Source organism: Netta rufina, assembly GCF_964035555.1.
Source record: "Netta rufina genome assembly, chromosome: 6".
In the NCBI taxonomy this organism is placed as follows: Eukaryota; Metazoa; Chordata; class Aves; order Anseriformes; family Anatidae; genus Netta; species Netta rufina.
Window position 1 is genome coordinate 26,311,512 of NC_140129.1, and position 21,627 is coordinate 26,333,138.

The 21,627-nt window shown below is 39.0% G+C and overlaps 1 protein-coding gene across 11 annotated transcripts in view; it reads left to right on the forward strand.

The window, feature by feature from the left end:
• Positions 1-21,627, forward strand: part of CLASP1 (cytoplasmic linker associated protein 1) — a 147,693-nt gene that overhangs the window by 76,804 nt on the left and 49,262 nt on the right. For 6 of the 11 annotated variants that reach the window (XM_084289009.1, XM_084289012.1, XM_084289016.1 and 3 more), the window contains 5 exons: positions 3,030-3,197; positions 12,259-12,321; positions 16,089-16,192; positions 18,685-18,708; positions 19,660-19,904. In XM_084289009.1, the coding sequence (XP_084145135.1) occupies positions 3,030-3,197; positions 12,259-12,321; positions 16,089-16,192; positions 18,685-18,708; positions 19,660-19,904 (604 nt within the window). The remainder of the gene's footprint in view (positions 1-3,029; positions 3,198-12,258; positions 12,322-16,088; positions 16,193-18,684; positions 18,709-19,659; positions 19,905-21,627) is intronic. The other 5 variants (XM_084289014.1, XM_084289011.1, XM_084289015.1 and 2 more) reach the window with 3 other exon arrangements.

The window sequence follows — 21,627 nt, forward strand, 5'->3', positions numbered from 1 at the left end:
GTTTCACTGAGATGCCCTTCATGTCTGTTGCTGGTTGCTGTCCTGGGCTCTTGCCCTGCCGAGCTTCTCCTGCTTATGTTACTGTATTTCTGTATGTGTAACGTGAGCTGTCTGAAGTTCATGTGTTGGCATCAGCTTAAAATAGGGCATTGCCTACTTTGTGCAGATACAGAGGAGATGTTTCTGCTCTGATTCACATGGCACATATGTGCTCTCTGGCTTCCTTGCAAGGCATGATTTCCCCCTAGGAGACATGCAAACAGTGATGCTACATGTTTGTCATGTGTGTCTAAGGAGAATTTTGTCACTCAGATTTTAGGAGAAAATGGGTAGAGGGAAAAACCATGCAAATTTGGAGGACTTTCAAGCTTGGGGAGTAAGAGGCGGTGGGGGTTTGTTCTGGGGACTTGTCTTGCTTTGCACCCTTGTTTAATAGCTCTCCTCTGTTCATGCTGTCACTGCTTTGCTCTGTCTTGCTGGAGGTATGGGGAAGCAGTTAGAGCATTAAGTTAGGCTGAGAGAGCTGAAGATGTATTCAGGATGGGGCTGAATGGAAATCTTTACATCAAGGCCATGAAGGAATTGGGGCTTTGGTTTTCTGATCTGAATTTATGCCTATTGTTTTGAACCCAAAACTGATCCGAAGCCAGAAATGGCCTTTTTTCTTGTGGTGTGATCAGATCAGATGAGACAAGTCTCAGACATATTTAAAGAACAGTTGAGTAGTTCAAACATCTTGGGCTTAATTTTTTTTATGGAATGTCTTATGAGGCTTTAGGACAGTCACATCTGAACCTGCTGTCTTGGCCTAGATTGTGGAATACTGGTTCTAGCCTAGACCATCTAGATGTGATCTTTAATTTCCTAAGCCAAGCACTGCATGAAGTAATTAATGAATTCAAACATAATACGGTTGCAGGACCAAATTTTGCATGCCCACACACTGGTAGCCCATTTCAGTTTTACAGACTGGGCTTGGGGTCTAGTTTACAGCAGAACTTGGGCCCCTGTGTTGGTTGATACATAGCTGAGAAGCTGACCAACCCGGGGAAATGAAGTCAGTTGCATCTGCATGTTAACTCACTGCATTCTGCAGAGGCTTAAGGAGTGACATGTTTGTGAATAAAGCTGTCTGTATTGTGTATAGCATAAACCGCATGCTGAACGCTGTATTGTCTTGCTGTCTTTTAATCCACTTTTTGCCTGTCCTTTCGTCTGCCCTCATAATCAAGGATCCAGATCAGCTAATCCCGCTGGTGGTAAGAAACATTTTCCCTTTCTTGCTTTCTCACGTTATTTCCTTCAGTTTTTTTTAACTGCTAAGCTTTTAGCTTCCCTCACTCTTTCCTGGCTATCAATTAAAAAGCATTTTCTTGAAGTTAAAAAAACAGATGTGTATGGTAAACGATTTATCTTTCTCATAGTAACCAAACATGGTAAGCATACACTGTGTATTGAAGCTGGCTCATTGCAGGGAAGTTCCTGCAGCTTAAACCCCAGGTGCTAAATTCCTTTTCCATTTACTTCAGTGCAACTCCAACAACATCAGTGAGATTGCAGCAGTGTAACTGAGGGGAGTGTTGGCTTTCAGGGTGTAAATTCTGTGATAGAGACTGGCATCTTTCACAAGCGTTCTTGCTTTTTGGGAACCCAGCATAACATACAGTATTGGAGTGCATGATTTGATCAATTCAGAATGGCTTTGCCCAAGAAATTGAAGGAAGTAAATAAGTTAAAATAATACATGCTTTTTTATGGCATTGTCCATCAGCTTAGTAAAACTCCATACCTTTAAATTAAGACAGAACAGCCTTCAACTCTTACTAGTTGTATAAGTGTCTGGGACTGAAATATGTGAGATTTGTTGATGTTTTTTAGAAATAAACCAACTCGAATATTTGTTTAAAACATGACCTTGCCTGAGTATATTTTAGCAACCTTTTTCAGGTATGCTTTTTGTAGTGGTTTTAATTAAGAATTTGAATGCCAGGAATGGTAATAGCAGCAAATTTTCCGTGTCTATTTTATGTACCTAAAGAAGCAAAGAAGGGTTTTTAATCCCATACTTTCACAGTTCTTTGGTTACCTTTTAAGCTTAACATTGCTTAACATGTTTCTTATGATTTAATTACCAAAATGAGATAAACCGAAAAAAATAATGATCTTGTTCAACTCATTGAGTTTGACAGCATGAATATTTCATAGAAATATTTACATTCCAGCTGCAGGAGATGTTGTAAATAAATCTCAGTCAGCAGACTGTCTTGCAGACAACACGGCTTAAAAAAAATGTAAACTTGCCATGGACTATTCAAACAGACAAGGAAAAATACACCAGGCCAACAATTCAACTTTCTAAAAAAATTTCTCCAGCTAAAAAATAACTAAATAATTTATCCTTTACAAGTCAGACCCAAGTAAACCAGCATCTCTACGAATGTGGCAGGGTTACTTGGTTTACCATTTAACATGGCAATCTGCTGCTGGTGAGACAGTATTGAGACAGTATTCTTTTTCTAATTGCTCTTCATTGGATTGTTGTAGGAATGCAATGTCACCACTGCAGCACAGTGTGAAGATGCCTGAGCTACCCTGCAGCAGCTACCTGTGCCAGAAGTTGGCTTTCTGCAGCACAGTGCTCCATGTGGGCTTCTTTTTTTTTTTTTGCTGCTTGATGAGGCAAAGCAGGCTGTGTATTCCATGCTGCTGCAACAAGGCTGCTCCTGGCATCTTCACAAGTTCACAGAAAGCCAGCTGGACTATTCCTGCACTGCAGTGTCTGTGTTGGTCTTGATCCTGACTGGGCAGCACTGTTCATGTAAGCAGGATTGTTGATGTCAGTATTTATTTTTCATGGGCTTTCCTCAGTATTCCTCCTAAAGCCCCTGGGAATCTCTCCGTTTAGTTTTGTTTGTGCTTTAGGTCAGATTATTAGAGCTGATTGTGTTCCATTTTTGCTATCAGAATAAGATCTTTTTAAAAAATTCTGTATTTAACTGTTTTTTTCTTTATCTCTGGTTCTTTCCTAGCTGGTAGCCGGTCTAGTTCTCCGGGTAAGCTGTTAGGAAGCGCCTATGGTGGCTTGAGTGGTGGAACATCCAGAGTTCAGCCAGTGCCATCATCTTCAGAGAAGCGCAGCAAGATCCCTCGGAGCCAGGGATGCAGTCGAGAGACAAGTCCCAACAGAATAGGACTAGGTAAGAATAGTCACTGCAGTGTGCTAAAAGGAGGGGCTTTCCTGTTTATTAGGAAGCATGTATATGTATTATTGTCATTCTTCTGAGTTCTGGCAAGTTAAGGATCTATTTCAAGAAATGTTCTGGTTTTGGTTGTGCTTTCTTGGAGGGTAATTCTAGTTTTCCAGGTTGAGCCATAGTTTCCAAGCAGACCTAAAGCTGTTACGTTGAATTTCAAACACAAGACATGCCATGAGCAATGTTACTAGATCATGCAACAAGAACAGTTGCCATGAATAAACATCACAACAAAAATACCTCATTTGGCACCAGTGGCTTAGTCCTAAGATGAGTTGAGCAATTTTTACAATCAGCTGGAATGAAGGGCGATGAGCACCTTCTGGGATTACTTCAGAAATTTTGCAGCTCAAGTGGTTTGCCTCTCTTGTCCTGAATATCCTGGAGCCACTTACTTAGGTGAAATTTTAGACTTCCATTATTCTGCTTCCAGTATTTTTGTCCTAGTGACAGTTACGTAAATACTTATGTAAATAATTTATCAGCAGGGTAATTTATGTAAAACAGGTGAGTAAGCATCATTATATAGGAACTTTTCTGTCTGAATTGAAGTAAAAAGGTGTTCAGTGTGCTTTGTATCTTCAAAGAATTTACTACTAGAATGAAATTGATTGAAATTGTAGCCTTACTGTTGTCAACTGATTTTTAACTATTGCCTTAGCAATTGTATTTCAAATCTAAGCTACCTTTTTATTTAGAGCATTTTGTTAAAAGTGGCTTATTCAAGTGCATTGAAATGCATTTAAAGCACCTGAGTGTACCTACGGTAATGATTCATAAAAATATTGCATGTTTATTTTGATTATTTTTCCAAATTCAATATTGTTATGTCTGACCTATTCTATGACTTCTGTCTTAATACATTGTGCTTTTCTGTTCACTACTTTTAAAACTTAGTGTTTCCCAAATATTAGAGGCAGTTTTTCTGCAAAAGAACACTTTTGAAAGTGAACAAGGAATGCTGGGTAGTACCAGCACATGTGCTTGAGCTTATAGTCACGTTACGTGGTCTGATTTGAAACAGTGTTTAGCATCTAAAGGGAAATTGCTTTGTATAAAATCCTCACTCTTGGGTTGACTGCTTTCAGGTATATTATGAGAGCCTTGCATTCTTTTGAAAGTGTGATTTATATCTGATTGCTCTGACATGCTCCCTGTGAACACAGACAGTGCTTGTTCCTTGGGAGTGAGAGAGCGCTCTGACGTCTATCAGATGTGACTTCCAGCTGCCCCCCGGGCTGATGACTGACCGAAGCCTGTTCTTTCAGGCTCTCGTGGGAGCCACAGTCTTGACGATTCTGTTGGCTTTACCACTCAGTTGCAGAAATTGTCTCTATTGAATCTTGAAAATGGTAATATTGGCTTGGATGAAGATAATTTTTGCGCTGTCATCTTTATACTGTTATCCCATTGTATTTATGACTTCATAACTTAGTAGCTATAGTATTTTGTTTTCCATTTTATTGCTTCAGTCCCCATCTTTTCTTGGCATTTTTTTCTCATTCATTTCATTTTATAGACTCCCATTCACCTTGGTCCTAAGTATATCAATTGACTTTTTCATCCTCTGGTTCAAGGAAGTGTTTGAGTGCACATATGGCACAGAAATATATGTGCAGTGCTTTAGACTTTGTGGGACTATTGACATATTTTGCATGCATGTGCCTAACCCACGGCCTGAAGCATCCCTTAACTGTGTGCTCATGTTGTCGTGCAGTGGGATTGAACAATCTTGCAGACCAGGCTGTTAGAAATGGGTAACTCCTGGCTCCTGTTCAGAACTCACCCATTGATGCATTGCGTAGTATTTTGCAGGGGTGACTAGGTGTTGCAGCTGGGCCAGTGCTGTGTGTGCAAGAGTAAGCACACCAAATGTAAGTCTGCGTGTGCAGTCAGGCTTTATACAAGCCCCCTACTGGACAATTTTCCTGGCCCCTTGGAAGGCAATGGCAGTGATAAGCTGATAGAGCCTCTGCAAGTGGATGCCTGTAAGCATCAGTAGATTGCTGCCAGCTTAATTTCCGTGCTGACCTCAGGTATCCGTGTGTCTTCTGTTTGCTGGAAGCCTTGGAGCTGGATGCTGTTGGATCCTCAGTCAGCTGTGTGTCCTCCCTGGTATTGTGGTGAAGTGAAGCAGACAGGTACAGTTAGTTATCCAGGACATGCAGCACTTTTATCAAGTAGTTATGCTGCGTGTGTTTATTGGAAAGCGAGAAGGCCGTCCTTGTCTTGCCTCTGCTGGGTGTACCCTGCTCCAGAGCTTTGTATTAGCTGCTTTGGCAGTGTTACCGACTCTCTTTTTTACAGACTCTAATGAAGTGGAAGGTTCTTCCAAGTGGTAGGCTGGAAAACAGGTGAATGATCAAGTTTTGCTGGTAGTATTTGCATTTGTTGGTTTTCACAGGTGTAAGACAGCCTAACTGTGTGATTTAATAATGGTGTGAACCACATCTCCTCTGCCTGTCTGCATAAAATGGGTAAAACCCAGATGTACAGCACGCACCTGGAGAGCTGGGATTTTACTGAAAACAACACACCTTTGTTCCTGTTCTAGGCTTTCAGTCCAGAGCTGGCTGTTGGCTTGTTGTTGGCTTCTGTCTTGCCTACTCCTTTTAATTAATTTTGCTACTCATTTACGTAACTTCTGTTCAGCTTTTGAAGTTTGGGAATTCTGAAATTGAGATTTATGTCTGTCTTGTCTACCTTTGCTGCCTGTTCTGCAAACACAGGCTCTGAGAAACTTGTCTAAATGACAGCACTGCTGGCCCTTAGTTCTAGCAGTGCCCAAAGGAAATGCTCTGAATCACTGATAGCTCACCTTCTCTACACAACACACAAAACATGGGGCAGGTGCCTGGGAGTCCACAACAGACTCATCATTCTGTGTTTTTTTTTTTTTTTTTTTTTTTTTTTTTTTTTCAATCCATTCTTTTTTTCATTTATATCTCTATCCAGTAACATGCAAATCTTTGTTTGACCACTGCTCATAAAGTACACGTTACTGAGTTTTGTATTCCCTCTGTTTGTGGAGTCGATATTGTTTCATCTGTGGCATTGTCCTATTAGACTTCTAAATGCACTTTAACTGCATTAAATTCATACTTCTATTATCATAAGTAATGGAACAAGGATGTACTATGTACATTAATTAAATTTTTTAATCATTCACATCTTCCCCTCTCTAGAGAGCCTTTGCTGGATTTAGTAGGATTGTGTTATAGAGAGATTGACAAAATATTCTCTGTTGAGAGAAATGACTTTGTGCAAATGTGATGCGAAGGCTACCATTATCTACATAGAAGCATGAGACCCAAGAATGAGAAGTTGGCTTCTAAAGAGCCCTCAATTTCAAGCAAGTATTTGTGTGGAAGACTTCAGAGTATTACTTTCACCTGTAGTTCACCTGACAGCTGTTTTTTCTTGTAAACCTGAGGTGGGATTATTGTACTTGTGGACCCTAATTTCATCCACTTCATTATTTAGTCTGTCTTATTACAAGGCCATGTAATTCACTCAGAAGTTTTAGACATGGCGATCTAACCAACTTGGTCAATATCTCATCTTGTATTGTCTGACATCAAAGTTCAGCCATCAGAACCATTAATTCATCTAAGATATTAGTTGGGGTTTACAAATTTGGGAGGGATTTGACAAAGAATCTGGCAGTAGTTTATATTTGAATTTTAAAGCCTAAATATGAAGGTTTCTATTTGGTTCTGTACTGTTTTGCTTGAAAGGATACTAACACACCCAGGGTATAACAGACCATTCAAAATTAGGCATTATATTCTGGTGTGGTTCTTCTCAAGTATATAAATGTTCTTATCAAAAAGAGGAGCCACATGAATGTGCGTGATTCCTTTTCTTGATGAGCCCACAGAAGCACTTAAAGAATTTAAGATATACTCTGGACAATTGTCATTTTTACATACAAAAGTGTTGCAGAGGAATAAACCAGTTTTAAATACCTGGATTTTATTTTTTTTTAATTTACAATTTAAATACATGAAATTTAAATACCCTTTATAAAATTGTAAAATTCAAATCCTTAATGTTAAGTAACCTTCTTAAGGGTCTAGTTCTGTTTTTCCTTCTTGGACAAAACTTCAGCTAAAGCCAATGGCATTGCTTTTCACTATGAAAGCAGCTTAATATTCTGTTTTCTACCGTGCATTTGGCCAAATGAAGACTGCATATGAGTTTGTGACACAGCTGACAGGCAGGAGCCCAGTAGGCTGTGGGAAATTGAACATTGGTAGCTGCCAGACCACAGATAAGCCCTGTTGATGCAGGGTTTTGTAAAAGTAAAGAATATAAAGGCTCTCCTTAAGTATGCATGTGTTGCAATATGCATGCATATAAAACCATAATTACAAGGTTTTAGAAATGTTTGAGGATCAGAAGTTAGCATTCATTTAAAAAAAAAAAAAAAAAAAAGAGAGAAAAAGAAACTCTTAAAATTCAAACCACTTTTTACCTTTCAGGTACTTAGGATCTTGATTTCCCCCATTATTTTTAATTGGGGAAAAATCTCTCTCCAAGTCTGTACAATACACTTTTTTTTTTCTTAGGGTATTTGTTCATGACAAAACTATACTTGCAAAAGCCAAATCTATGCAAGATATTATACTGGTACTGTGACTTATGCATTTTTTAATCTGGTTAAAAGAGCTTTTTCTTTGTTCCAGAAGGGTGTTTGTCTTATCTTATAATTAAGGAAAAAATCTTCTGTAAGGGTTTCTTTTACCTCCATCTGTTTTGCATGCTTTGTAATTGTAGAGCTTCCCTAAATGATTGAAGATCTCCTGCTCTACTTGAATGACAGAACTTAGGTTGTTTAAGAAAAAAGGATACCGTCAACCAGACATTTAATACTGCTGAAATTTCACCTTACAAACACAGCTCAGCGTGTAACGTAGTCGGTTTGTAAGGGCCTGAGCTGGCTGCTGCAAGTGATAATTACTAATGTAATAATTACCATAACTAACAGAAATGTGACTTGACTTTGAGCTTTTCTGTCCTCATTAAACTTGTTCACCTTCTCTGAAACTCTCCATGCTGCATGCTAGCACGGAGCAGTCGTATCCCCCGACCCAGCATGAGTCAGGGGTGCAGCCGCGATACCAGCCGTGAGAGCAGTCGAGATACAAGCCCTGCTCGGGGCTTTCCTCCACTTGGTGAGTACACGTAGGCATTGGAGCTCTAAGGGTCAATTTTTTTCCTTTCCTCCCCCCCTTGTTCTTATTGCCCTTTCAAGATGCTGCCAGGTGGAATGAGCTTGTTTTCTGTCCTCTGTTGGATTCCTGACACAATCCCTATTTCCAACCCTGTTTCCCTTCTGTTTTCTTCTGCATGCTTCAGTTCTGATTCGCAGTATTTTATGGTTAGAATGAAAATAGTTTAGCCTGAATTGTATTTTTCAATTTCATTAAATCAGTTTGTGTGGGGCTGCTGTGCTTCACTTTACAGCACTGATGGTAATCTGTGGGAGAGCAAGCCTTTATTTTCTAGGTCACAGTGAAGTAGTCAGTAGCATCATAGTCTATTGTTGGGTAAATTTATTCATGATCTGGTTTTCTTAAAGCTAAGTACAGCAAAAGTTTCATTTCTATTATTAGAATTTAGTAATCCTACAATAAAGAGGTGGAAGCTCTCTTTTTGTAGAGGTTTTATACAACGTCAGTCATGAATTTAACAAGTTGCATGTGCAGGAAGCTTTCAAGCACACTAAAATCGTGGAAAAGATGAAGTTTTAAAGGAGCATCATCATGCAGCTTAAGTGTACAGTACAAATAGAAAATCTCATTACACTTAACATATGCAGAAGTTTTATTCTGCACAGGGCTGAAAACAGAATAGTTAATGTTTCTGATCAAATGTCATATCATATATATTCAACCAAATACATTGCTTGTTGTACGAAATATTTGTCATCTCAGACATAATGAAATGTAGTTTATCTCCAGGCCCTTTTCCTTTACATAGTAATTTCATAGATGTGCATGTGGTATTAAAAGTGAGAAAGAAGCTCTTAGAGATGTGGTCAAGATTGAAGAATTTATTACAAGATTTATTTTGCACAGAGACAAAATACAGCTATAAGAAGTAATGTCTAGGTAGCATTTTGGGCCTAATTCTCCAACAAATCAAATAGAGAAGGTTATGAAAAATACGAACAGATGGACAAAAATTTCCAATTTGGTTCTCATAGTTAAATATTCTGTATTTTGCATAATTGTTTAAATCTACATAGCTATTGTCATTCATGTGTTCATCTCAACTTCAAATGCTATCAGTGGAGAGGCTCATTGTCTTCATCCATATGAAATCATTGGCAAAATTCCCATTGACTTCAGTGATGTAGAGTGGAATCTTCAAGAGGCTTCTGGGTTCAAAACTTCATTTAATCTATTGAGCTATGAAATCGATTTGCTTTATCTGCATTTATCACAATTTTTGTTGAGAAATGAGTGGAGTAGTACTGAGAACTGCATTCATAGCTCTTTTTGGTAGTTTAATTAATTTTTTTTGATTAAATGAAGCTGATTTAATACCAGAGCCATGAAGGGGTGGTAAATATGCTTGTTTTTATAGTTACCTGTCTTGTTTCAGTGAGGCTGTTTTCTTCACCCAGTGTGTGTGTAGGCATGTGGATTTCAGGGTTAACTTGTTAATATTCTATTATTGTACTGTCTCTCTTCTATATTAGTGAAAATACGTTAATTGAGATACAGTCTTCTGGGCCTTTACTCTGAAAAATAAATGCAGTGTACCAGAATCACAGTTGGTGTGAATTTGGTGCACCACGGGGTCTGACTTGTACACTGAATATGAAATTTCAGTTACAGATGTCTATTACAGTGGTTGCAACAAATTTCGTTGTGGGAGGAGGAGCATTTCATTTTTAACTAATGATATTTAATTATCTGAAGATGATTGCATTTTTAGAAATGCAGATGTTAGAGAAGTAATTAATGGAAGGGAGGATTGAAAGTGGGGAGAAAGTATCAATATAATATTATGCCAGTATTGTTGTTATCCTGCTGTCTTTTTTTCTTGTGTTTTCATTGAAATGCTGCAAGCTTCAATGTATGTCAGCTTAATTTTGTAACTTGTAATTCATCTCACAGAAATGTGTGTGTATATATAGCAATTTCAGCTAAAACAGGACAATTCCACTACAATATTTTTAGAATCCAGTTCATCTTATGTTAATGCTGGAATAACTTAATATAAGATTAACTTTATGTACGTGAATTATACTGAAGCTAGTTATATGTAAATGACAGTATTCTTGCATTTAGCACTATTATGATCAGTGTCAACACTGACATCCTGGCCTTGCAAATTGCTTATTTTCAAGGCTGCTGTGCAAATAGGCATGGCTAAGCACCAAACACGTTGCTTTTGAAGTTAGGAAACACCAGCGAAGAGTCACTGTACACTGAGTCTCCTTGCAGAGATGTGATTTTTTAATTTTTATTTTATTATGGCTCTTCCTTCTTGGGCCTTGATCTTGCAGTGACAGCCACAGAGGCACAGTTGGATGGCGCAGAAGAAAGCAATCGCAAGCTCAGAGTTCTGCTTGTGAGGTTCAGTCTGTAATCCGGCACTGATCCTGGAAATGTTCCTTAAGTTACAGTGTCAGTGGGATCGTTTTCTTGAATAAACGCATGTGTTCTACATATTTAAAGACCACATTGCATATTGTGTAGAGCTCTTAGCCAAGCTGTCACAGCTGGGAGAGACCTTGAATTTTCTCATGTTGCTAATTTCTCTTTCATGTTATATTAGTATTTGTTTGCAGATGCTTTGCATTACACCTGTTCTATTGCACATGTATATGCACTACTGACAAATCTTATTTGTATTACATGGTGATTTGGGTTCATTTTCTCAGTTTCTTGACAGTATTAGTCATGATGTTAAAGCACCAAGGCCTCCAGTGAGTCTGATGACAAACCGCTCACACGGGCAGAGTTTCTTGGGTCAGTTGCTTTGAGTTAAGTGAGCATATCATTGCTAGACACAGGCAAAAACTTTTTTGAGAAGCTAAATTGCTGAAATTCAGAAATGGCTGGGCTTCCCATTTGCCTTCATAAGTATCTCACCTTTATGCTGAATCCAAGAACTGAGAATCTCTCCAAAGGCATTTTGTAATTCATTGCTGCTGACAGTTGGGAATTGAAGTGGGAGCTATGTTTGGCTTCAACTTTTGTGCTACTGCCTGCTCTGTTGCTGTTAACAGTTTGTTTACAAACGGGGTGATTCTAGATGCTCCCACGTGCGTGTTCTGATCAATATCTGTGTAGGCACATAGGTATATAATTAGAATAAAGAAATAATATGCAAAATTTGTTAAAGCAAGAGACCATCGGTAGTAGCAACAGCTACAGTATGAATGTTTACTTGAAGGAAAAAAAAAAAAAAAGCCCAAACCAAAGCACCTAATGGGCAGTGGTTGAGTGGCCTCCCTGTATGACTCCTTGCACTCTTCCTACTTCTGTGGTTATTCATTCTCTTTGTAAAAGTTGTTTTCTTGTGCACAGGCTCCAGTGTTTTGGAAAAATGCTGCAAGCACAATTTCTAATCATTTATCATGGCTTCACTGTGGGGTTTAGATCAGACAAATCTAAATCCTGCTCTGTGGTTATATGCTCCACGTTCTCATGGTGTCATCTTCCAGACCTGTGCTTCTGGAATGGGACTGATGCACACTGGTTTTCTTTGCTGAACTGCACCGGGTTTGGAACAGTTACAAATGAGTTTTGTCATGCATCGTGTTTATGGTCATGGGGGAGAGGGAGGAGAAGCTACAGACGGAGGTATCACTGTGGGGCTTGCACTATATCTGTTATGCATTCATATACAGCGTCATTTCCCTGTCGCTACGAGACACGTTTACTGGTAGTGGTCACTTGCATCCCCCTTGGATTGTGGCATTTTCTGTCTTGGGTTAAATGTATGTTAATCCTGTGGGTGTTGCCATTCCTTCTACTTGCAGCTTCTCGACGTCATTCCAGGTCCACTAGTGCTCTCTCCACTGCTGATTCTGTTGGGCAGTCAGGTGAACAAGCGCTAACTGCATGACTCTGCTTCTTATATGTAGTCTTGTTTTACACCATTTTAACATTTGCTGTCATGTGCATCAGCCAGCACTTGGCATGTGCTTCTCACCGCTGTGAGGCTTTTTGTTCTGTTCTGTTCAACGTGACTTTTTCTTTTGAATTTCTTTTATTGAATGTTTTTTAATTTTGTGTATTATAGGAACGTTGTGAGCAGTGTTTAAACAAAGGGTGATCATCCAGGGCTTTCTCAATTCTCCTGTAAATTGGATCAGTTGTATAGCATGGGCTAAATCCCGAATGATGCAGAGTCCTTGCAATTTATGTTTATATTTCCTCTTAAGCAGTGTAGCAGTTCCCAGTGTTTAAGACCGGATCCCAGTGGGTCTTAACCCATTTATTATGAAATTTTTCAGACTCCAGTCTCTGTTAATGGAAGTGCTTTGCAGGATCCTGTCCAAAATTCACAAAAGCAGCAAGAATTAAGCACCTGACGAGCTTTCAAAATGAACTTTGGAGTATAATACATGATCCATTCTCCACATAATACTGAATACCTTATCCAAAGAGCATGGAAGCTGTGGGGAAAAATGCTTCCATTAATTTCATGGGGCACTGCATCTGGAGATTAATGCATCGATATAATGAGAAAAATCTGCAGATTCCAGTTGCCTTGTTCCCCACCCCAGTGCTGGATTTGCAGTTGTGCAGTTCCTGAAGCTCCCTTGAAATCAGGGTATTTCACTAGAAGTCTTAAAAGTAAATTGAGGGCTGCTAGTTTGGGGTCAATGGGAACTTAATTGTGGGGACAAAGATGATGTAGAAGATGAATGAGGGCTTCAGTGTTTGCTCGGATGCTAAAATTGCATAAGGAATTAGTGACAGTAAAAGTTACTTAATTAACCCCCCTCAGGTAGGGAGTGAAAAATATTCTGTTTCTCTTAAGTGCAGTTAAATTGTGTCAGTTAACTAAAACTTTCAAAAACATTTCTCTTATCAGGTAATTGCAGAAATGATGCAAGCAGATTTGACTCTTGCATTTTTCAAAGCAGCAATTAGAATGTGAATTAGAAAGTGCCAAATTCAGGGGGGAAAAAAGAAGTTTGTGATTTTTCACCAAGTAACAAGTGTAATTAATCTATCTAGGGAGACAAGCAAATGTAGTCAGAGCTCACACTGCCCAGCTTATATCTTGACGTTAAGATTGGGCTTGCCTATACTGGTTATTCCTGGAGTCAAATGTGTCCCCATCCCTACGTTAGAGATATGCTGAGGTCCCTCCTAAGATCTAATTCCTGCATTCAGGTGTGGCAGCAGTGTGGGAGAACCCCAGGGTGACTTTGGGTGTTGTGAATTCAGACATCACTGAAAGATGTATTTAAAAAAAAATCCTGATAGCTATGGGGTCAGATAAAAGTCAGCATGCCATATTATACTTACTCAATTTGATTAAACAGCTTCATTTTATTTTGTGCTGGGTATTTAAACTGATCTACAATTGAATTACTTTGTCATTCTGTTCTTCATTTAAAAACCGAAACAACAAAAAAACAAACTATCTTCCCTTTTCTAATGTAATGCTAAATTAACGTGAAAACGAGTAACAATGGTATTATATGATGCTATGTTACTTCAAAGCTATAAAGCCAAATTCTGATCTCAGGACGGCTTGAGTAATGTCATCTAGTTGGGTTTAAACATAAAACTGAGTCCAGAACTTTGCAGCTCTCGTACTATACCAGGTTTAATTTGCACATAGGAAAGTACTTGTCTTCTCTACATCGTTATAGTATTCATCTCTGTAGCACTGACTTCAGCTTCAATCTGACTGAATGCATTGCCATGTTCTCTGTGCTTCCATTAAGAGTATACAGATCTTTCCACATTAGGGATGAAGTGCTGTTTCAACTAAATATTGGAAACAATCTTCAACCCAAGTGCATTAAAAAAGGGGATAGTAATAACACACACAACTTTTATTTCTTTGTGAAATGTCATGATTTGATTACTTTTTTGGCAGTAGTTTTAAGATGTTTGTTTTTGTTTTTGTTTTTTTTCCTCTTGTAATGTGTTTTGTAGAAAATGTGCTTTTGTTGTAAATCAGAAATGTCTTGTCTGGTTGCATAGCTGGGAAACAGTAAGTTTTGCTAATGTTTCTGAAATACATGCTAATCTACATTTTTTTTTCTCAGTAAAATATTTTAGGTTTATCAAATCTTTCTTATTTTCCCCTCAGTAGCTTAATCCTTGCTCTGACATACTCAGGTACAGCTTTAAAGTTAGGATGGGAGACTGGCAAGCTTCAGTCTCAGATTTAACTGATGCAGGTCAGTATGAGCTGATTTCCCTAAGAGATCTCAGTGCAGTAGGCTTCTAAAGAGCCTTATCTTATCACAAAGCTTCATGCTTTGTGGTAAGTTTTTGAAAATAAATACAGTGAGCTGCTGAATATAATGTTCATTCTTGTGGAAACCCACAATTAGTTACGTATCTTAAGAAACAGTCATTTTCCTTCATAAAATTAAATATAGATGAACTAATAAAAGACCTAAGAGACTTGATCCCTCTCTCTGTCTGCTTGATGACTGCATTCAGTGTGGGTCAGCTGAAGGTCTTGATTTGTTCACCTTTGAAATTGCTGGCAAAACTTTTATTGGCAGGTGACAAGGGTTAGGTGTGTCCCAGGAGTGAGCAAAGACAGCCCCTGGTAGAAGCAAAAACTCTGCTGAAAACCATCTCTTTCTGGTTAGAGACGAGCCAGGAATCCAGAAATAGTGCATCTCATCTCCTGTAATTCGCAAGTGCCACGCGGACAGAGCCTGCCCTGTGATCCTCGAGTCGCTGATTCTGCCATGTCCCTGCTAGTGATGGCTTTCTGAATTTGGCTTTTGCTCAAAGATACTCATTTCAGTAACATTTCTCTCAGACTCTGGGCAAATGATGAGTAAGCTAATTAATACTGGGAATGTAAATGGCACTTTGGACCCAATCCTGTTGCTTTGGATGCCATTGAGAGCTTTGCCATCAAATTCAAGGGGAGAAAGATGGTATTGTTTGATTAGGAAAAAAAAAATAAAGCAGTTTTGGTTTCTCAAAACTTCAAAATTGTGTTTCAGTCCAATGTACATTTAAGCTGCTTCACCAGAACAGTAATAAAACAAAAATTGGAGTCACTTCACAAACAAATAATAAGCCTTTTATTTTTATTCTGGGGGGCATAGGGTGATATTCTACTGGTTAATCAAGCCTTACAACATAAAATAGGCTAATCTGTTGCTGCTAATCTCACGTCCTTGCCTGAGAAAAAGCTGCAGGATGGATGAGTGCTCTGGTATTAACATGTCCTGACACTGGGCACGATTCTGTTTCTCTGAAGTTAATGAGAAGTCTTCTGCTCATTTCTCAGAGAGACAGACTGGGACCTGCATGTCTGCCTCCGACATTAAAATAAAACTGAAACAACTTCTGTTAAAAGGAAACACAAAATAGATACCCTTCTTCCCAGCTTAAAAAAAATAAAAAAGAAAAAAAGAAAAAGAAAAAAAAAGACATGCCCCGAGGACCTGGAATTGTCTCTGGGACCCACCAAACAATAGTTTATTTCTTGCTGTCATGGCAGACTCCGTAGAGTTGTGGATAAAAGAGTCTTTAATGAAAAAGCACTGAGAGTTCCCAGAGCCTTTGGGGAGTGCTGCTCAGACACCTGATTAGGATTCCAAGTGAATGTGAATTCATTTAACAGTCCCTTTCAATGTTGTCTTTTGTGCAGACCGGTTTGGACTCGGACAGCCAGGCAGGATGCCTGCTTCTGTGAATGCCATGCGAGTCCTGAGCACAAGCACAGATCTGGAGGCTGCTGTGGCTGATGCACTGGTAAGAGGAAAAATACAAAATGCTTCCGACACCGGAAAGTGGCTTAAAGTTACCTGTACGTACGTTCTCCTCTTTCTAAGTAGCTTTGTTCTGAATGTGCCAGTGTCTGATGCTGTAGAGTTAGTTACCTTGTGTTGTGTCGTGTTTGGGTATATTGGCAGCAGCATTCGTTTCCTCGTTCCACCTCAGTTCTCCGCAATTAACAAACAGACTGACGAGGCTCAATGCTGGAGCTGCGGGATGGGTTGAGTCAGCTGTTTGGCTTTAACTTTGCTGTTGGAAGACGTATGCAGCAACATAGGAGTGCTCAGTGCCTGTGGTGAAGGGATTTGCATTAATTTCATTAACTGCATGAGGATTTTGTCTGGAAAACGCAGTGTTCTCTTCTAGTGTCAATTCTGGATTCAGTTTCAAGAAGAGTTGAGAGCTCTGCCACTTCCTGCTCTGTTACTTGCACCCGGCTCATAGCTTGGCTTGTCTGTAGCTGGTACCATCTCATGCAGTTAAACTGAAGTGTGTTTGTGTAGTGTGCTCCCAGTGGTTCTAAACATTTGGTGATTTATTACCATTTTTTAACTTTTATTGTCCTGTATAATCTTATTGTAGTATAAAATCTCTTGGGCAGAACCCAGAAAATGTATTCTGCTCTTCTGAAGATGGGTGTTATCACAAGCTTTTGCATTTGTCTCGGGGGGAAAGAAAGTGTATAGAGGCAGGTGCAATTATTCTACAGGATTGTCTGGGTACCAGTGTACCTTGGGTCTTCCTCAGCTCTACACCTGAGCTGAGGGAAGGATTTCCTGGTGTATCCAAGGCAGATACCTCAGATCTTCCCTCAAGAAAAAAAAAATATTGCCCCATAGTTTGTGAAAGATGCTCTTCTTTCTCCATTTCCTAGTTTACTTTCTCTGATGATGGCTAACATCATTTGCCTTTTTGTATTTGATTGTCAACCAGCTCACGTCGCTTCCTTTTCTAGAGTATTATTAGAGTACTCAGAGAAGTGTCATTAAAAATAAATAAATCTCTTTCCATAAGAATAAAACAGTGCTTGTGAATCATGCAGAGTTAGGACAGCATATCACAGATGGTTCTGTTACTTCTAGGGGGTTAAATTTTTAGCTGAGCATTTTCATTACCAAATTCAGCGGCTTGTGTGCCAGTTTCTGCTCTCAGCACCTCAAATTTGCCACTGTAGTTTTTCACAGCATAATTAAAGGTGATGGTTTGCCTGTGTAAATGAAACAAGACCTTATCCCAGAATGTGAACTGCTGGTGAATACTGGTTTCTTGTGGGAGAAGAGGATCACGGTGGTGTTCCAATTCACTGCTGGTCACCAAGATCTCTCGGTGTGACTTAATCTGCAGCCATGCTTATGGAGTTGTCTTTTAAATATTGTACTCTTTTAAACTAGGTAACGTTATGCTGCAATGTTAAAATCTTATTTAAAGAGTTAAACATTTAGAAGGGAAAGCTTTGAGTCTAGCTGGAGAGTAAGTAGTTCTGTTACCTTGGCTGATCAGTCTAAATTGGTATGATCTCAGGGGATGCGATACGATCTTATTTACCCCTTCTTTCCCACCACCCCAATTTGTTCTTCCTTAGTTGTCTTCTCTCAACAGACAATTTACAGAGCTGGTTTTGGGCTCCTTTTGAGAGAGTAGTGTGGTGCCAGCTTTTACCCAGGAGCCATGTTCTCAGACAAGTATTATTTTTCCTCCAGTAGGAAGTGAAAAGAACTTCTCCAGAGATGGCCTTGGCCAAATACTCAAGTTTAAACAAAGCACACAGCGGGTCATTCTATGCCCTCTGCTCCGTGCATTACAGTTCTCATTGGATCCACTGCTTCTGTTCAAGAGCTGGACTTGGCCTAAAAGCACACTGTCTATACTGTGAATCAGTGCTCGGATCTGTCAGAAAAGCTCAAAGGGTGATGGAAATTTCGGCATTAAGGCCTTTAAGTCACTGGTGCCAGCCAGGTTGTCTTTAAAAGAGCTAAGCTTCAAAAAAAGCGCAGTGTAAGAACTGTGGGATGAAAGAGAATCTGGTTAAGTGAAGTTGATTAAATGTGCTGTATTGTAGATAGTGGTTCCTTGACATCAGAATTTCTTTAAGATTCTAAAATCTAAAGCTAGCGATAACGTGTAGGGAAATAAATCACTCCCCAAGACTGGTCTCTTTCAGGAGCAATGTTTCTGAAAAGCAGGCAGAGAGGTGCTGCGTTTAGATCTGCCATCTGAAATTTATTAACAGATAATTTCACTTCCAAGCTCTCTAATAGAAACTGTAGGATATATGTGTTAGTGCAGCAGATAGGAAATAATGCCAGGCGTTATTATACCCACTTTTATTTTGCGTAAACTGTGTTTTTTTTAATTTGCTAAGACACATTTGCTATACATTTTTGTTGCAAAAACAAAAACCCTACATAAGCTTCTGACATAATTCTCTATGCTTTTTCCCACCCTTCAATATTTTCCTGCCTCTACAGCTGTTAGGAGACTCCAGGAGCAAGGTACTAGTGCTTTCTTGACTTTTTATTTCTACTTTCAAACTTTCCCCAGCCTGTTGCTAACACCCATGATACTGCACTTGAGTTAATTTCTACGCTTCATTCCTGCAGTCCTAGTGGAAGCAAAACTCTGCTGGCTTCACAAGTCTGAGAACTGCAGGACTGGACACTGGAAGGAATTCTGTAGCAAACACTGTAGAATATAGGCAATCTTCTCTGATACATGGTTGTATCAATCCTGTTCTGTCAATGTTCACTTAAGAGTTTACTTTGTAGTATACAATTTGTTTTGCTATCAAAATTACTGTAACATCCATTCTGTAAGTACTGAGGTTGTTCAAGATGTTACCTAAGGGAATTAGGTCCCCTTATGCCATGCTATGGAAATGAGTGGGATTTGATTACTCAACTCCCTTAGGAACCTCTGTTTAAAAAACAAACAAACAAACAAAAAAACAATCTTGCCCAAACTAACAGAGAATTGTGATGGCCTGTATCCCAGTGCATTTCTAGAGTCACTTCACTATCAATATCAAAGTGACTGTGCATGCCAGCACAGATTCCTTCAGCTTTTTCTTCCTTATCTTTTTTCTTGAAATAGAGATTGTATGGTCACAACCTGTAACAATGAAACTGACCTTTATTTACAATAAAACAATGTGTTTCATTACTTGTAGCTAATTCCTCTGGGCATAAGTATCTAGTTCTTGTGCTGGGGAAGGCAGTCCTTGCTCCCCCATTCATTTTAATATTCTCACTGAAATCACTGGGATCTGTCTTGCTCTACTGAGAGAGGTAAGCAGGCAGTGCTCGGTGACATCTATCTATATACATGTATGCCACTATAACAATAGCATTAATCTTCCTTTGTTAGTAGTTATAGATAGAACACTTTTCATTGGGAATTGATGTAATTATATATAATTTACTTACACTGAGTTTCCCCTCTTCCAGAAAAAGCCTGTGAGAAGAAGATATGAACCCTATGGGATGTACTCAGATGACGACGCTAACAGTGATGCATCAAGTGCTTGCTCCGAGCGCTCCTATGGTTCCAGGAACGGGGGCATTCCGCACTACCTGCGGCAGACTGAAGATGTGGCTGAGGTCCTGAACCACTGTGCCAGCTCCAACTGGTCTGAAAGGAAGGAGGGGCTCATAGGTCTTCAGAACTTACTGAAAAGCCAGCGGACGCTGAGGTGACCTTCGTAGCTTTGTATTGTCTGTCATTCAAGGGAGATGGCTATAGCCAGAAGTCAGTATATGTACTTGCCTCGTGTAGACATAGCACCTTTAACAGCTGTGAAAGTTGTCTCCACAGTGTGGGAGTTAATTACTTTCAGAAAGAATTTAGCTGTCATCACTACTGTTTGTGTGAAATTTGTAGTAGTAATGTAGATGGGACTCGGGCATATGGTTTTCTGTGCTCTGCCTTCTGCCTCCTGTTTGTTGCAGCACAGTGAGATTTCCCACAATGATGGCAATGTAAATTTACTCCAAGGGTGGTACTATTTTTACATTAGACCATTTGAATCTTCAGTAAATTTTCTTTCCCAGCAGCTTAGTTGGTGAAGCAAACACTTCATTATTCTAAAAACCACTCAGGGTGTGTGTATTTCAAAGATGAGATCAAATGATGTTCTCAGTGTGTTGGGTGTTCTTTGGCTCTTTATGAGGGCTGAGTTAGGCATAATTATTTGTGACTCTTTGTGAGCACATCAGGTTTAATTATTTGTAACTCTTGAAAAATCTTATATCAGAAGCTTGAGTCTCCTGTAAATGGTGTAATTTACAATGTAGAGGGAAGTTTCTTAAGGCAATGAAGTAGGTGTACCAACTCTGAAACTGTAGTAGGAGAGAGACATTTTGACCTTGTAGAAAGCCAAATAAACCCTTCAAACACCTTTGGCATGACACCCATTAAAACAGATCTTAGAATTACGCAGTAGTCATAGGGAAACTTCACACAGCTATGTCATGCTAGCTATAGACACCAAATCACATTAACTAACTGGCTTTCATGCTACAGACTTTTTACTCTTAAGTTTATGGTGAAAGAATTTGGAAACAAGTTGCTTCTTTTGCTCCCTTGAAGATAGCATTCACAAATAGCTCTGACATTTTAATTTTTGTTATGAATATTATAAACTTAATATACGTTTTTTATATAAAACTTAAATTATGACCAAGTTTATAAGTGATTGTCGAATAGCTTACTGCCTACCTTCTTAGATTTGTGCAATTGTTTCAATTTTAAAAGGTCTTCACAGTAGCTGAAAATATTTTACAGCCTTTGTTAACAGGCTGAATAAAAATGCACTGAGAGCTAGTCTAGAAAGGTTATTCTCCTGCCATCATAAATACATTCTAGCACTTCCCATGATGTGATGCAGTCCGTAAGTGGGAAGCACTTCAGGTTTTTAATATAGTAGTTAGAATTCTTAGGTCAGGCATGCCTTTTGATGTGGTCTGTTTATGAGTATTTTAAAAAATACTTCCTACATGAATGCTGTCTTTTTTCTTTTTCCTTTGTTTTTAACAAGCTGTCTGAAAAAACTGTGGCACCTCATATACTTGCATGAAAAAGTTGGGTGAGATTCTTTTTTTGCCACAGAAGTGCAAGAGAATAACCAAGGTTTTGTATGTGCTGGGTGATAATTCCAAGGCAGGAAATACTGAGAAGATTGGGCGATGGACTGTTTATCCACATTAGTAATTCTTAGCAGAAATGCCAATAGAACCGAACTGTTGTTTTCATTTCTGCTGGTTGCAGTGTTTGAACTGTGCTGCTGTCACTAGTCCCTTAAGCTAGCAAGTTTTCTTGGCATCAATCCTGAATAGTTTATAAACCTTTCCCAGAAACTACACCCTGCAGAGTTGTTTTTTTTTGAAAATTTGATACTGTTTTTAGTTCTTTATATT